This window comes from Hylaeus anthracinus, unplaced genomic scaffold (genome assembly GCF_026225885.1).
Source record: "Hylaeus anthracinus isolate JK02 unplaced genomic scaffold, UHH_iyHylAnth1.0_haploid 4, whole genome shotgun sequence".
NCBI lineage: Eukaryota > Metazoa > Arthropoda > Insecta > Hymenoptera > Colletidae > Hylaeus > Hylaeus anthracinus.
The window spans coordinates 5,842,976-5,860,428 of record NW_026535289.1 but is presented as its reverse complement, the minus strand read 5'-3'; the positions used below and the strand labels follow the sequence as shown (position 1 = coordinate 5,860,428).

The 17,453-nt window shown below is 35.2% G+C and overlaps 2 protein-coding genes across 4 annotated transcripts in view; one reads left to right on the top strand and one right to left on the bottom strand.

Moving 5' to 3' along the window:
• LOC128895046 (E3 ubiquitin-protein ligase MYCBP2) overlaps positions 1-11,475 on the bottom strand; it is a 278,943-nt gene extending 267,468 nt beyond the window's left edge. For all 3 annotated transcript variants that reach the window (XM_054157264.1, XM_054157265.1, XM_054157263.1), the window contains exons 1-29: positions 10,872-11,475; positions 10,302-10,365; positions 9,991-10,230; positions 9,775-9,928; positions 9,506-9,708; positions 9,114-9,431; positions 8,872-9,039; positions 8,574-8,792; positions 8,299-8,500; positions 7,835-8,224; positions 7,599-7,764; positions 7,459-7,541; positions 7,222-7,386; positions 6,945-7,145; positions 6,669-6,865; positions 6,339-6,591; positions 5,817-6,260; positions 5,616-5,743; positions 5,310-5,536; positions 5,055-5,235; positions 4,787-4,976; positions 4,586-4,720; positions 4,361-4,503; positions 3,656-4,291; positions 3,027-3,581; positions 2,599-2,924; positions 2,421-2,527; positions 2,133-2,342; positions 1,803-1,947 (exon numbers count right to left, since the gene is read on the bottom strand). In XM_054157264.1, the coding sequence (XP_054013239.1) occupies positions 1,803-1,947; positions 2,133-2,342; positions 2,421-2,527; positions 2,599-2,924; positions 3,027-3,581; positions 3,656-4,291; positions 4,361-4,503; positions 4,586-4,720; positions 4,787-4,976; positions 5,055-5,235; positions 5,310-5,536; positions 5,616-5,743; positions 5,817-6,260; positions 6,339-6,591; positions 6,669-6,865; positions 6,945-7,145; positions 7,222-7,386; positions 7,459-7,541; positions 7,599-7,764; positions 7,835-8,224; positions 8,299-8,500; positions 8,574-8,792; positions 8,872-9,039; positions 9,114-9,431; positions 9,506-9,708; positions 9,775-9,928; positions 9,991-10,230; positions 10,302-10,365; positions 10,872-10,966 (6,545 nt within the window). In that variant the 5' untranslated portion in view covers positions 10,967-11,475. The remainder of the gene's footprint in view (positions 1-1,802; positions 1,948-2,132; positions 2,343-2,420; positions 2,528-2,598; positions 2,925-3,026; positions 3,582-3,655; positions 4,292-4,360; positions 4,504-4,585; positions 4,721-4,786; positions 4,977-5,054; positions 5,236-5,309; positions 5,537-5,615; positions 5,744-5,816; positions 6,261-6,338; positions 6,592-6,668; positions 6,866-6,944; positions 7,146-7,221; positions 7,387-7,458; positions 7,542-7,598; positions 7,765-7,834; positions 8,225-8,298; positions 8,501-8,573; positions 8,793-8,871; positions 9,040-9,113; positions 9,432-9,505; positions 9,709-9,774; positions 9,929-9,990; positions 10,231-10,301; positions 10,366-10,871) is intronic.
• A 1,186-nt stretch (positions 11,476-12,661) lies between these two features.
• Positions 12,662-17,338, top strand: LOC128895058 (RING finger and SPRY domain-containing protein 1-like). The gene is made up of 11 exons (XM_054157288.1): positions 12,662-13,488; positions 13,560-14,177; positions 14,299-14,464; positions 14,534-14,716; positions 14,802-14,868; positions 14,957-15,097; positions 15,186-15,298; positions 15,381-15,524; positions 15,609-15,826; positions 15,911-16,171; positions 16,526-17,338. Exons 2-11 carry the CDS (start codon positions 13,963-13,965, stop codon positions 16,611-16,613), a joined length of 1,596 nt encoding a protein of 531 aa, XP_054013263.1. The 5' UTR covers positions 12,662-13,488; positions 13,560-13,962; the 3' UTR covers positions 16,614-17,338.
• Positions 17,339-17,453: the final 115 nt, after the last annotated feature.

The following is a 17,453-nucleotide window of genomic DNA, read 5'->3' as shown; positions in this document are numbered from 1 at the left end:
ATACGTACAGCATCAAGAAATTCTTTCTCATTCGAAGAATAAACTAACATCGACGCGACAGAGAAAAAGAACGAGTCAAGAATCACGTTTTCCAATGATTAATGAACCCGATCGTCGCGGAATTCCGCGAGCGGAAGGTAGGCTTATTTGGAATTCGAGCAACGAGGAAACAGCTCCGACGGTTGAACGACTGTTTGCGAAAGCGGCGATTCGTTTCAGTATTACCACCGAGCTGGCCGTTTTGCGTTTTAAAAGTACAATGGGAGCACCGTAAGCGATGCTTTTGTCCCGGCGTGTGCAGTCATCTCCCGCACGTGTGAGCCATGCATTATTGATGCTGCCGCACTTGCCCCTGTAACGACTTTCGCGACGTTGTTTCGCTTTAACCCCGAAGCAGCGGGTGGAAATTGGTCCGCGGAGCTTTCGAAATGATTCGGCGACATTTGATAATATTCGAGCAATTTAATACGTAAGAACCTAACGAGAAGTTGGTATAGAAGCGTCAAGTAGTTCCTCGTTATAACGACAGTTCAGCGAGCAACTGGTAATGAGAATGATCAGTTTTATATTTTTCAAGGTGTTCGTATGAAACTGTTACCAATGGATTGGTGGGGTCTTTTCGGTGAAAATGAGTCCAAACATGAATCCTGAGGATCAAATCGCTATCTTACCTCGATATAAGAACACCAACTAGTGACGTTATATCGAGTTATTTCTATATATACACCCTCCGAAGGTGGATAGCCTTGCTTTTCCAAAAAATATAAATGGGATCCTCATAGAACCTCCAGCTCAGAGGCTTAAGAAATTCAACAACTTTCTCAAAAATCGATTCAGAATCGAGCGTTTCCACCTTGGATCGTGTCAAGGTGAGCCTAATTAACGCTCCCGTGCGAAACGAACCCCGACTATCACCCAATACAAGCGAACGCGACCAGTGAGTACAAACTGTGTATACGTGTACAATTACCGTACTTTGGCGACGAATTAAATTATGCAACGACGGTTTAGTCGCAATTATCGTGATACTGTGATATAACAACAGCCGACTGTATAATTTGTTTTACATTGAACGCCGTGACCATCGATGAAAGGGAGAGAATAAAGACGTAGCTGATACGCAGACAACGAGCACCGATTCAATGTCCAATCGATATTCTCAAAATATATCCCTTCCTAGCTTCCTGTATATCTCTCTTGTCCCCCTATATGCATCCACATAAATATGCAATATAAATATGAATAATATGCGTTGTATTTACGTCAAAGTTCACGATACTTCACTGTGTGGATCGATGGCTATTTTCGACGAAACGCGAAAGCAAACTTAACCGTTATACGCAAATCACGCTTTGGAATTGTAAACAGTTTATAATCGGCGGTGAAACAGAATTTTGTTTCGATATATTATTCTTTTTTCTAAATGGATGTTGGGGTCTTTAAAAGGTAATCTAAACCTTTCTAGATATTAAAAAATGGTTCAAATAACTGTAATTCATTCGAAAACGTTTCTTGGATCTAGATAACGCGTAATAAATCAAGATAAAACCCTAATTCATAAGAGATTCTGAAAACTAGGTCAAACGGTAGCTCTTTTATCAGCGAAGACAGCAAAAAGTTAATGATACTAAAAAGGAATTCTGTGTGATAAGATTCAATTAATTAATTAATTAAGAAGTAACATTTAGCGATCAAGCTAATTTCAGTATCCTGTTACCAATAAAAACGCCAGTTCCTTTTTAGTTTCATTCCTTTACCGACAACTGGTTGTGCAGAATCGAGCAGTATAATTAGCTACTTACCTGAATGGAAGAACGCCATCGAGAGCCTGGGAGACGGTAGGGGGTGACGCCAAGGCGAATCCTCGTCCAAGTAGCGTTGAATGAACGGAGAAAATCCTCTTTGCTGTTTCTTGCATCAACTCCAAATCCTCTTCTACTTCTTCATCTGCAAAGGCATAAACAGGCTCATTAAATGCCGAAACAAACATTAAGCGTAAATATGCACTTTCAAGTATACAATTCGAATCATTTCACAGGGGAAGAAGACATTCATTAAAAAAAAAAAAAAAAAAAAAAAAAAAACTGACGCGTTTTAAACAAAAATATTTAATAGAAATAATATATACGTACTAGACACAGGTGGTAACGCGAGGTTCTTCTTTATGAGACTCGCAGCACAAGCTCCGCCAAGGAATGATAATTCAGTTTCCAAATTTTTCAAACCATTCCCCGACGTTATCCAATCGTATCCGATAACCAAGCACTTAAATCCGTACGTAACTGCTCTCTCATTTTTCATGTAATCCGACGCAGTTTCCAACGAGAATATTACTTCGTTCCCTGTAACAATGAATAAGTTGGTTTATTAAAATGTCGATTACATCACTTGCACCATTTCGCAGAGAAACAACGATTTACCAGGTAATACGACCGCGTTTTGAGGCCACAGATTTTGCACATTGCTCAGCTTGTGTAGCACGGGCCAATGTAAAGGCGTATCTTCTAGCGATGCATTCACGTTTGTCCTAAGAGTACATCAAAATAAATAGAAAGCATTTTAAGAGACTTCGATTGAAATTTAATTAATCCTATTTACCCTGTCAGGGAATTTGAAATTATATTGGGAATGTAGAGTTGCAAATAATCCTCCGGCTGGGCGGTACCACACTCCGGAGTGAATTCAATGGTTAACCATTTAACTGTATCCGGGAAGGTAACTTTGTAATGGGATACCGTAGCAGGTTTATAAGGGTGATCGCTTTCCAACCACGCGTAATGATGACTAGTGGTGATGGGTGGCGAAACGTGGGATTGAACTTCGCCATCTTGAGATATTTGGGATGATCCCATCGTAGATAGTAAATTAAGTGCCGCGACATGGGGAAGCATCTCTTGTATCAAAGTAAGAACCTGTACTCCACTCTAGAAAAAAAAATAATTGATTTAAAATCGCTAATTTAAAAAGACGGCAAATGATTACGCTACAACTTAATACAGGAAATATACAAAAAGATGGTTCCTCACTCGGGGATCTGACGTGGCTAAAGGACTAATATGAGCCATGACCAATGGTAAGAGGGTTGTCACGAATGTCGCATTCCCGAGTACTTCGGTGGCTACCACTTCTTCTGCCCTCTCTCTTGCTAATGCGAGAATTTCGTTGGACCGTTGAATAATCGTGGCAGTCATAGCAAGGGTACACTTCCTTGCCTGCACTTCAGCCATCGCCTTGCTTGTGTGTTGACCGTCAGAATCTTGAGGGTTTGAGTAATAGAGGATGTGCGGTATTTGACCTCTGGTTTGCGTTGTACCATTAAAGCTCAAGGAACAAGCCGTGAAAGTAAAAGTTGTTCCGTCTGATCCTTTGACAACGCTCAGGCCGCCGTCGCCATTACTTGTACGCCCACCGCGGTTTCTCAATCTAATGGCGTACTTCACGTTTTCCTTGATGGGCACGGGTTTATCAAACTTTAATTCTACTATGTCATTAACGCAATCATCCGGTCCAAAAGATCCGCGTGTAAAATCCAAACTACTCCAACGTTGAGTGTGAGACGGATCGTTGCCTGTGTTATTTTGCTATAGAATACGATGACGTTTGATAACATTGGTACTCACTGACACTTAAAAATTTAACAAATAGTAGTACTCACATCATCGAGTAGCTCCAATTCATAATCATACACTCCAACACCTCCGTAGATGCCCACTCCAGCAATAACAATACCAGGTCGATCGACCGAAAAGCATATTGCATCTGGTGAACCGTTGCCAGTGTTCCACGATCTTGTTTGATTCACTCGGGTGAATCTTGAAGGCGTGGTGTAGATAAGTCTGCCGCAAGCAGCTTGGAGTTCGTCTTCATTTCCACTCGACTGTGCCGCTAACTCGGCGATGACACGTGCCAATAAATAACAGCAATGAAGAATCAACTCTGGCAGTGATTGAGTCTTCTCTCTGCAAAGACTTTTCTTCACAGGGACTAGGATCAGATCTAAAAGTCTGTCGAGGACATCGCGAAACGTCCAATTTATGCTCTCTTTGCCAGAACTTTCCACCTGAGACTTGTAACTGATCTGCTCAACCAAAATTGGATACTGATGATTTTCAGTCGAGTTTATCATTAGTAAGCCGGTATTGTCGGATGGACTAAGTTGTCGATTTATGCTGTCGCTATTATCCATAATATTATTTAAAATTGGAAATGTACATCGAAGACGGATAGCAGGATTGCACAAAGAAGCCAGCACGGCCGATAGGAGCCTATCCTTTGTAGTCCTCCCTTGTTCCTGCGATGTACCGCGAATTATAAATTAAATCTAATGTTTTTTATTTAGAGAATTGTTAGAGATACTTACTCTATCAATTTCAGACAACAATTCGCACAGACACGTCCACTTTAAATATGCTGTAGGATAAAATGCATGGTAACAAGCGACAAACGTTCTATGGCACTCGTCTAATATGCTATTCGGCATCTTATTCTGTATGGCACCCGAACCTATTTAACATTATTTACATATTACACTCGCGACACAAGACATGCTTCGAAATAGAATACACTAAAATCTGTAACAACTCACTTTTGTTAAAACGCATTTTTCCTTTACTTTTTGTATTGAATGGCACAGTATCGGATAAAATTTGATGCAACAATGCACGAACTTCGCCTATACATTCAGCTAGGCGCACCGACTCGGCCGGGGTTTTTTTGCCGACTGCAAATTATTACCAATATTATATTGAAAGATAACCCAACATTTGGAAAAAAGTTGGTCACGTACCTTGATTCGGATAAATTTCGCTGGTGTAAGTTCTAAGTAACCGTAAACTAGCTTTACTAATATAAACTAAACGTTCCATTTCAAGTAATGCGTGAGACGAAGAAGTGGCATGAGACATGGTATCGCTTAGTGCTGCTTTTAATGTATTCCAACTCCACTGAAGAAGGGATATCAATGACTGAAAACATTCCTGGAAAGGGATATATTACAAAAAATGATGTTCCGCGGGTTTCTATCGTGTGTAACTAGAGCAAAAATAAATACATACTTTGGTGACCGTTCTACTGAAATCTCTTTTTAACACGTATACCGGCTCAATTTGATCCCTTTGCCTATTAGGAGTTTGATTTTCGGGTGTGACAACTCGGTACAATAATTGAGGAATTTGGCCAGCATTCACATCCGTTCCATTATTGGATCTTTTCGAAGATTTAAAATAAAACATAACTCTAAAAAGAATTATGCGGATTATAATTTATTTTAAATTTCGTTAAATTCTAATAAAAATAAATAATTGACTAACTGATCTTCGGCTGTGACCATTCCTTGACCACCAGATCCGCAGTCACTAGAAGGGCCACTGACTTTGGCCCACGCAACATACCACCTGTTTGCTTGCAACGGAACTGGTTCGTCAAATAAAATAGAATATTTTTGTCTTGATCCACATTCGTACGGTATTTCTTCAGATTCTGCCAAAAGTTCGCCATCATTTTCTTGATCCCCTCCATCCATACCAATGTCAAAGAGCTGCAATAATTTTGAAGCTATAACACTTATCGCCACTTCGAATCACTTCTTGAGATTCGAGCGTAAAAGAAGTGTTTACTTTTATTTTTGCTGTATATTCTCCACGACCTCCGAACAAACCGTATCCGCCAAGTAAAATGTCAGTATAGGGCATAAATCTGATAGCCTCGATCGAATGAGCAGAGTAACCCCAACCACCACCATGACCTAAAAATATATGCAAATACTCGCTAATAAAAGTATCTAAATATATGTACTTTTTCATCATCTTTATACGCACTTTCGAATCTATTAACCGTAACAAAGTCTTCGCGACTGTATACTTTGCCATGCGTTGCTTGATTGCATTCGTTCTCTTCGATTATAGACAAATTTTCATCTTGTGATTGCGTGAGGGTGTCCAAGCAACCCAATAAATGCATCGCAGCTTGAGAACGCGTTACGAAACAATTCGATACTACAGGCAGTGCCAAACCTGGACTTAGGATGGAAACTTCCAAACCAGGAATCGTTCTAATTTCCGTTGATATAATATTATATAAACTTATTTCATTATTAGTCGGATTAAAAGTCCAAATTACGTTATACAAAGGATCTAAACATGCTGCGCAATTATTGAAGTCAACTTGATCTGTCCCGCTGTAACTATTACAAGTGCCATCCCTTTTGCTTATGACTAAACATTTGAACGAATTCGCTTGATCGTTTTGATGTGGAATTAATACTGAAACAATTTTGTTACAATTAAGCACACTTGCCATATATTAGTGGTGGAGCGACAATTTTAAAAAGAAGAACATACTTATGCAGTTTTTATTTGCCATAACAGTACTCCTTGTTAAACTAATAGAATTTATTTCATCAATTTTAACATAAGTCTGATCTCCAGTTGCGCCGACCCACGTTGCCCGCCTACCCCACCGTGGACCGATATTTGGAACTATGTTTGGAAAACTATGCCATGGCTGCGTCCTATCAGAACGACGACTACCTTGGGAATTGGTATTTGAGGATTCGTTTTGACCATTCCACCAATTCATACCTAATTGTCCTTTCTGTGTATAAGAGGAGCAAGTATAAAAACATTATAATTGAACACCACTGCCAATTAAATTTGAAGAACGATACGAACTTGGTAAGCTCCAAACGTAAATACTTCGCCCTTTGATGTAAGTACAACAGTATGATTACTTCCAGCGGCAACCTGTGTAGCTATGCCTGATAATTTAACATGAACTGGTCCAGCGTGTGCTATTAAATCTCCCACACCTAACTGGCCATATACGTTACTTCCAAATGTATAAACTTCGCCATTTTGTAAGAGTACCACTATATATCATATATGACACAATTATTGAAGGATATTTTATACATCGGTTAAGATGTGAACGTAACCTCTGTACATTACCTGTGTGATGCAAGCCGCACGATACTTGAACCACGGGACTTTCGCTGGGTATAGGAACTCTAGCTGGTGGTATACTAGCAATTCTTGCCGCGTCCCCTCGTTCTATATCGCTTCCTCCAACGCCTTCTTCGGGCATTAAATTACTACTCAATCCTAACGCCATTTTCCCAGGACAACTTTTTTGTGCCACACTTGGTCCAGCTTTTTAGTAAAAAAATTTATTGTTACATTAAATTTCACACAACTACATTTAATTTTTGTATATATATATATATACACGGTACACCTATTTTACGAAGACATCTACCCAATCTTTGATTATTCGGACCTTTCATCTTCATTCCATACTTTGCAGTGCTTGGACCTGCCTTGGTTCTCTGTCTCAGCTTTATTTCTCCCAACCGTCTTTGTAAACATTCCCGAAAATTTGAACTTATTCTACCTAAAGTATGAAAATAACATGTAAGAAAGTTAGCAACAATTGTTTAATAACAATTTAGGCTTTAATTGTTACCATTAGTAGAACTTTTGCTCGCGCAAGTGCGACAACATCCACATTCCGCACATCCACTGTCACCTCCACCGCATCCACATTCCCTGAAAATCCGCAGTTTTAACCTCTCGTACTATGCGAAACGTGCTAGCGATACTTACTGGCCTGGGTTGCGATCTGGACGTACACCACTCAAGCACGATATACTATACCCAGTACATTCTCGACATATTGTGCAAACCATACAGGCGCGGTGCCGCCATTGATGTTGTCCTGGAGGACACATCCTTCTTGTTTCTTCCCAATCTTCAGCAGGCTCCGCACCATCTAAGTATAAATAATAGTGTTGAGTCTTCGTATCGGATACATAAATGAAAGCTATCCCGGGTCTAAATACCTTCTTCTGTTACTAAGAGTTCATCTTCTGCTGTACCCATTTCCATAGCAACCACTGTGGTATCTTTATTAATAGTATGAACTGTTGTGAAATCTCTACCGCACTGTCCTTTATTGTTGATACCAAATGTATATAAATGACCTTTGTTAGTCAATACGGCGGCGTGAGCTTTTCCTAACGAAACGTGAACGCAACAGACATCTTTGAGATCGGTAACTATTCCAGAAACTGGATCACTGTGCAAAGTATCTTTGCCAAACATTAACAAGGATCCTTCTTTTGTGACTAAAGCTGTCGAGCCATTATTACAGGCAGCATCCACAATAAACTGACCATCTACTTTTGCTATCTTTTTTGGTTTAACTGGCTTAGGTTGTCGCCGAACTTTGTCTAATGAAAATTAAGCATTATTATTAAGAATATTTCTGACAACTTTTTATGTTATAAACCCGTAATATACTTACTACTATCGCCATCTTCTCCGCGTCTGGCTGTTCCAGCAAACAAAACTGAACCATCTTCCAGGATCATAACGACATGTTGACCGTCATGACCGGCTGCAAAATTGACAAGTCTTGGGCCTTTTCCAATGGTCAATTCTACCCATCTATTAGGCCTTGTGTTACTTTTCATCCCAAGAGAGGTTCCTTTTCCACTATATAGTACCTTCAAAATATAACATAACGTGTATTTGACATATTGATCAAATTTTAAACAAATTTAAGAGTTTGCTATTTACTTTTCCAGATACTGTTTTTAATACAGCAAATTCTTTTCCTGCTGTAACGGTTGCAATTTCATCATCACAGCCCGGATTTAATGCGTGAACAACTTGTTCTTCATCGAAAGCAGCATATCCGAAAACATCTACGCATTTTCTGGCTAGTTTTAATGGCAACTCTGATGCGACTGTCACTGGATTACTTAATGTGTTTATTGTTCTAACTACAAAACCATCCTGGGGAAAATAAGTAAAAATTTATATCAGTTACGGAAATATTAAAAATGTTAATTAATTAATAATATTAATTACTGACGTCTTTTCCAGCTGTTATCATTCCTAAACATTCACCATCAGAAAACATAACAGAAGATGACCAATCGCGACCTTCTAATACAGCAATTCCCGTGACTACAAGAGTTTCAGCATCAATAATTAGTAATTCACTCTGTTTTCTGGGTGTACATTTAAAATATAATGTATTCTAAAAAGTAAAAAATTTAATATTAGAAAACCATTTTTTTAGGTTTGGGTACTCAAAAACAGCCGTTAACTAACATTTGCGTATCCAAGCCAACCCGTTTCTGTTGGGTAAAAGTCTGCCTTCTGAATGTACATATGACCCCATATAGTTCCACCATGACCACTACCAATCTTCAATAATCCTCTACTTGTGTGTAGGTATAGGTACTTTCCATCGCTCACAAAACTTCTTCCATTCAGTATTATATTATTTATTTCATTTGGTAACTTAAGCGTAGAAGTATAAATCTTAGAACATTTAGGAACTCCATATGTAATCCAGTCTGGTCGCGCAAGTTTTCCGAGTAAAACTGCTTGTACGCTTCTTTGTAAAGATGTCAACACACATGGCATCTATGTTGTACAAATTGAAATTTCAAGTAACAGAAAGATGAAATACATTATCACGAGCTATGAAGAATACTTACTTGGATATTTTGAACTGCTAATGCTCTGGGACACATAAGTAAAGCAGCTGTTGCTGCCAACAAACGACCAGTGTCACCTCTAACAACCACAAGGCTCAATAAACAGGCACAGGCAACAGCAGTCAAGTGACTACCATCGTTGGCTGCTGCTGATTCAGGGCCATGTGAAGTTGCAAGATCCAATAGCAGATCAAAAAGGGGATCTACAAGAAAAAGAAAAATGCAAAAGATAGAGAACATACTCAAAATAATGATTTTATATACCTTACCAATAACATCATCAGGTTCAGATTTGAGGCCTTCAGGAAGTTGTCCTTGTAATACATCCAGTAAAGCCGATAGTGCTTTTGTACATAAAAGAGGTTCAATTGTTCTACTTTCCCGCATTAATGTGAACACACTTCTTAAACCAATACCTACAATCTGAAAACATTTGGATTTCAACACAATTCGTATTATATATAATAAACACTTTTTTTTATTACCTTTGGTAAGCTCTGTATAGTTGATATCCTATCTTCATCATCACTTTCCGTATCAATAGTTTCACTAAGCTCCGGTGGTGGAGAATTGCAGTTCGATGCTCTATAAACTTCGGTTGTTGTCTTAGCATACCTTTCCAAAATAGCATTTCTAACACTAGCAAATACAGCAAATGCAGAGGCATTGCAAGATAATTCTATTTCTGGTGGATTATTAAAATTCAAGTCCCCGTTTAAATCAATCTATAAGCATTGAAGATATTAGTTGAATCATATTACAAAGACTATACAAAAGTATGGACAATAAATAATACCTTTTTCCTGTCCCTCTTCCTTATAGATTTATTTTTTTTACATTTTCTCCACTCTTCTTTATTTCTAAAAATGGAAACATATACTCTAATATTTTTAATTTCCATAATATAATAAAAACTGTTAAGTTTACAAATTTTTAAAAATGTTCAACATATTCACGTTTACAAAAATAAACATTATGACAGGAACAAATTTTTTTACAATTACAAAACATAATATTAGTGCCTTAATACTACGTTTTAACAGATTTCTACGTTAATTAAACACAAATAACTGTAAATATTAAACGTAACATGTTCGTAAAGTCGGTCTCTTATTTACAGGAGAACTGTCAAACTGACAATCAGAGGGCAACTTTAATAAACAAACTATTTTAGGTTACTTTGAAAACTTGAGACATTTATCGCGTATTCCAATGGTTTCGTGATTTTAATCAACATATTGTGTAACAATAAAAATATGTTATTGAATTTTTTATCATAACTATGCAGTTTGATATGTGACAGATGAAGTCACCGCCAAAAGCATCAAGTAAACAAAGCTTGAAGGAGGTTATACGCGTTTCGCACCTCTGTGCCTCGGCGATGCTTTTAAACAGATCATAAAAACATTTCACGTAATTCTCCGGCTCGGGCAGCAATCTCTCGTGGTCCCCAGACACCATGTTGTGCACAAAATTTTCAATGTACGAATCACCAATTCATTTTCGTAATACTATTGATCGTTGACATTATCCTGCCTTCCCCATGTGATCGCATCGCACGGTTTATAAAAAGGGCCATTCAATGATTTGTATCAAAGTGTTTATTAATTTGACCTGCGGTTTCAAATTCACAGGCAACAGACAACTTAATAGCGTATTAATTTTCGAATATTCGAAAACGGCCAAATATCCGTCTTTGATGTATGTTAAGAAATTCGTCTTGAAAGTACCAGACGGACCGCGACTGGCTTGCGATTTCGACTCTTTCGATATATGGCTGATTCTCAAAAAAGATAGAAATTTTTGTCCAGCTGATTTTTGTCGTTTAGTTAGATTTTGTTATGAAACTACATCACCAAGCATAACAAATTATGAAATAGGTTTATCTTTTTTGAATAAATAAAAAAATATATGTTCAAGGAAATACCCTAAAAATCATTCCTTCATTGTGTCCCAACTGACAATTCGAAAAGTTTCTTACAAATTGTCATAATAGTACTGGCTATACAAATATGTGTATATAGTTCAAAAACGATAAACGAAAAAATCACAAAATATATCATTCCCTCGCATTTCATTTTCATAACAATGGAATTAGAGCATAATTTTAAATTATTTTTTGGTTTTAGAAGGTGGCAATATGGCAATACTGACAGCACATAACATACTAGACTGAGTGATACGATGTTTTGATAAAACTTTTTCAAATTTACATTTTTGGCTGTCATTCCCAAACATTGTGTTCCAGAAGGGTAAGCGTTTATCTACGAACCATGCATCATATAATTGTATGTGTTTCGAGGAGTAAAATGAAGTATCGTACAATCGCATGCAAAAGTAAGGTTATGTGTTTAACTTTTCTCCAGTGTTGCCAACCAGTACAGAACGATTGCTCTTGAAGCAGGTTAAAAAACCCCTAAATTTTATTTAAAATTTTGTTTATCAATTACGAACAGAAATGTGTGTGCATCTGTGTGTAGTTAGGCCCTAACCCAAAAATCCCACTAAAAAATGTAATCCCCTTAAAAAAACCCGTTCATACATTTTCGCCCTAAATCTAGGGGGGAAACATACAAAAAAAAACTAGATAAAAATGGAGGAATTAGACAAGTAACAATGAAGTTGAAAACCCGCAAAGAAAAGTAAATTATAAAAAGACTCATAAATTATATTAGTTTGGTAGAGGAGCCATTTATGTTTCTTAAAATGAATTTAACTAATTTACTAAGATTAATTTTAAATACATATGACTGTGATGAATAAATATTTTTAGTACGTAACAATTAAATATATAATTTTCGATTGATAAGTATATTTTCAGCAATAAAAAATGTAAATTGATATATTACGAAGTGTTTGCTTTTTTAAATATGAATAAAAATCGTTCCCTCAATTTTGAATTTTACTTTTTAACTTCCTCACCCCCTTTTAAACTCAAAACGGTTGGAGACCACTATGACATTCCAGGCAAGTAACTCATGTACTATTGAATTTACGAAAAAAATCTTAATAAAGTAATTTTTATATATTTTTTTTTTTAGAATCAGCCATATATTGTCATTTCAACGCAAATTACCATTCGATATAGCGGTCATACTTCAAATTAACTTTGTATAACATTCATGATTATATTAATTATAAGTACGAATCTAAAAATGACATATGTATAAAAATAGTTACAAATCAGAAGTTTGTTCATCGTTATACATGTCAATATAAAATGATGCACTTCGTGAATTTCAGGGGTATTTCTACAATGATGCTACGCGATTTTCTTTTATATTTGTTATATACTGAGATGCATAACAATACATAAATACAGAATACGAAAAACATGATATCATTGAAAATATGTAAATATTTCCTTATTCCTGAAACAAAAGTCCTAGTAATATTTATGTAAAATATAACTTACAAAATTTATTTTATTTTGTATGTATATTCTTATCAGTATTTTCTATGGTACTTCTGCAATTTATCTGTTTCTGAAGTACGTGTATCATTCTACTAAACCTTTATTAGTTAGACCTTTATAACATCTGTACGATGCTCGTGTCATACAAATTTATGCACATACGAAAATCTGTGAGAATATTTGCGAAGCAATGAAGTGATTTTCCAATTACATAATTTAACATTTATTATGTTAATTAAACGAATGCTAAAACCAAAACGTATGCTGACGCACAAATGTTTATCTTATGTATGATTTAAGTTTAATCAGGGTACGTAAAAGTTAGTATAGTGCGCGTATCCTGCTATGCTGAGATTACTGTTTTAAAGAATATCACGACCATAACCTAAAAGATACGATTCAAAACGTGTAATCACATTTGAAATTGTATTTTATTTACAATAAAAGTAACATGGATACGATTTTCGAAATTACCGCATCAAATACATAATCTAAAAAAGTTGATAAAGAACAAAATAATAGGGTTCAGCTTTTATAAAAACATAACCAAATAGCAGCTTTCAAGCAAGTATGTAATATTCACGTACATGACCCAATAAATTGTTTAAAAGATTGTTATTAATCTTTTTCCGTTTACAGATTGACTATCACAACAAATATATAGTCTTAACTGTAAGCTGATTTTTAATTCTTGTATATTTTTGGTGAAATTGCATTTATCTATGTATTTGAAAGGAATGAAAAGGAAAACAAGAATGTGAATATAAATTTTAATTAAATATGTTAAAGAAGCATGTCTGTTTGTGACATAGCTTTAGTGCATACTGCATCCAAGCTTACTATGTATATTAGACTCCAATGCTTCTAGTTGCACATACATATGTAAAATAACATATACAATAATATTGTTCTTCTTAAATATGAATTACTTTTGATCCCATTAAATGCAATATTTAATAATACACATGTCAATTGTGTCAATATCATTTAGAAAATATATATGATACAAAGCCTTTGAAAGTATTGTCATAAAATTGTGGGAATGGGCAATTGTCTGGGTAAAGATACTCCAGAAGAACATGAGGCATATAGTAGACATAATCGTGCATATGCTCAAAATACTGTGTTATCAGAATCAAGTATAGGTACAGTTTCATCCAGTGATATGACTGCTACGCCTTTCAAATTTCCAACTTCATTTAACATTGATAAGTTGGTACTAGAGACACTAGGAATTCTTGGCTCTCTCGTTGATAAGTGAGTGTTGCAAATTGTAAACCTTTTCTTGTACAAATTTGTACATGTGCCATTATTGAATTTAGTACCTTACGTTTAAAATTTAACTATTATTATAAAATGTTCATATACTTATTTCTAGTGAGCAAGGACCACCACCTGTAATGTTAAAATTACATGCAATTGCTGATAAAGAAGATGGGTGGATACAAGTAGTCAGTTCAATGGTTAATGTTATTCCTATGCATAACCCATTGGGTCCTTCAGTTATTACACTTTTATTAGATGATTGTCCATTGCCTTCAAAGGTAAAAATACATTTTAATACTTTATAAAATGCATATAACAGCATTCATATAATCATCTTAATTTTTTAGGTTTCTGTTCTACTACTATCACATATGTTTCAATTATCACAAAAACTTGGAAATGTACAAACCAGTGCAACTCAGCAACGTAATATCTGTGTAGTATTGGGTTGGATAGCAGAAAAATTAGCTGGTCCTACTAGCATTGCAATATTATCTGATGCAACTTTAAATTATCTCATCTCAAATCTTGTATGTTTATTATGTTGCCATAATCATGAGGAAAAGATTATCATTTAAGAATTCACTTTAATTCTAAATTTATACATGATTTCAGAGAGAAAATGTTGAGCCTTATGTCGTATTATTTTCACTAATAGCTTTAGAAAAGTTTGCACAAACAAGTGAGTATTAATCATACTAAACTGTACAAACATCTTAGACAATAATATTAATACATTGTAAGCTACAATACTTTGAATATATTGCTAGGTGAAAATAAAATAACTATCACGAAACGTTTAATGGTGGAGAAATCAAATCCATTATTAGAACTGGAGAAATGGACAACAGAATTTCATTATGTACGGCGCCAAGTGAGTTTCTGTGCACAGTGGTGTCTAGATAACTTATGTGAGTGTTATAAATGTTCAATATACGTGACAATAAAAGATCTAAATAGTATAAGGTAAAAATTAAATAAACGTCTTTATTATTTCAGTTTTAATGGAAGGTAGAAAGTATTCTCACGATACAGTTGATATGAGCGGTATAAATGTTATGTTGAACACAAGAGATAGCGAGTACCTGAAAATATCACCCAATGGTTTAGAAGTAAGTTTGTTCTGTTTATGTGCTTTATTACAAGATACGTATATTGTATAATTCATCGCTATTATTCTTATTTAAATCTTAGGCGCGAAATGATGCACATACGTTTGAGAGCGTACGATGCACATTTCAAGTAGATTCAGGCATTTGGTACTATGAAACACTTGTAATAAGTACAGGAGTGATGCAAATTGGATGGGCCACGAAAGATAGCACATTCTTAAATCATGTAAAATTTTATATATTTTACTTGATGTATACGACTAAAATGTACAAAAGCAACAGTTTAATTTATTCTATTTTAATATTTTAGGAAGGGTATGGTATAGGTGATGATGAATTTTCTTTGGCCTATGATGGTTGTCGTAGATTGATTTGGTATAATGCAAAGAGTGAGCAATGTTACGAAAGACCATGTTGGAGAGCTGGTGACATTTTGGGTTGTTTATTAGATTTGAACAAATTAGAGATAATATTTTCTATAAATGGTGTACCACTCAAACCATGTGTCCAAGTTTTCAAAACAGTGAGGTTATGTATTTTTGCTTGTCTATATTAATATAATGCGATCAAAATGGCGACGGAAATAATCAATTTATATTATAAATGTTGTAGGTCTGGATTTTTTGCAGCAGCTAGTTTCATGTCATTCCAGCAATGTCTTTTTAATTTTGGCAATGTACCATTCAAATATCCCCCTACCGATCGCGAATTTCAAAAATTCAATGATTATGCTTCTTTGAAGCCTGAGGACAAGATTGTGCTTCCTAGACACATATACTTGGATCAATTGAGAAAACTTAGCGTTAGAGAAGATTCGTGTACGTTGTGTTTCGACCAAAGAGCTTCAGTAAGATTAATGCCATGCAATCACAGGTAATATATATATACATATACTGTATATATACTGTATATATATATAGTTACTTGACCTGATCCTCTTTATTTATTCTGAATTTGAAGTATAGTATGTCCATATTTACGTAAGGTGTGTGTTCCTGTTATAATTTAAAGTGTTAATTAAATATCAATAACTAGTGTAGATAAGAGGATATGGAAGTGAAGTTTGAAACCATTGAAAATATGATATAAGTGATTACGTATTCAATGTGTGTGGATAAATGTGATGCGTGTATCAATAAGCTTTGTTTATTACGTTTAACGAGGATCAGTTATCTTGTTAGTTAAACACATATTTGATATGAAACATAAAAACGAATACTCTTTCAGAGGATTTTGCGAAACGTGTTCAAATCAGCTGGTAGAGTGTCCGATGTGTAGGGCTACAATCGAAGAAGTAGCTCTCGATCTTACATGACACCACATAAGCATACCAACACTTCTTAATACTCTTCCACTACCTTTCTCACATTATACAATTCTCAGGAACTGTAACGAGATAACCACTGTTGCAACACGCCGTATGCGTCACGTATTGGATATGACTATACTAATATTCTGTGCATTTCTTTTCTTACAATACAGTATTTTAAATGAAGAGAAGGACTATAAATCGACCTGTATTATTTTGAATGTTGCTTTTAACTATATAAATGTAATAAACAAATTATTATGGTATAAATTCAAAGCACCGAAGAATATCATCTTATCTCTATCGGCTGTGCAAACTACTTTCCCTAGATTTTACCTACATACAATTTGCATTTATTTAAATATCTAAAGTAAATTAGTCAAATAAAATTTGAATATTATTTTTACACTGTAGATACTGAAAGAAACAATATTTGCAATTTACAATGAAATTGCCACCAATGTATGTTGTACATTTCCAATTTAATGTTTGTGACTGGTTCACAAATATGTAGAAACTATTTTGTCCACAAACTTAAAGTTCTTCTCTCTTAAATTATGAAAGTCTGCATTATTATTACAAAGTAAGTTTTACTTTAGAAAACTGTAATATATTGATATCTTGTAGTATATATTGAAAAATATCATATAAATATATATGAGCTCATATTATTTTTTTGTGAAGACATGAAATGTTATCGTATGTATAACTTTGCAAAACTTTTTTACGAACTCTGTTGACTTTCATTCACGACAACCTGCCCTATTTCGTAAGATACTAATTTATGTATTAAATATATAAGTCACAACTTCTATATTTTTTTGTATTAATAGCCTAAAAACGATT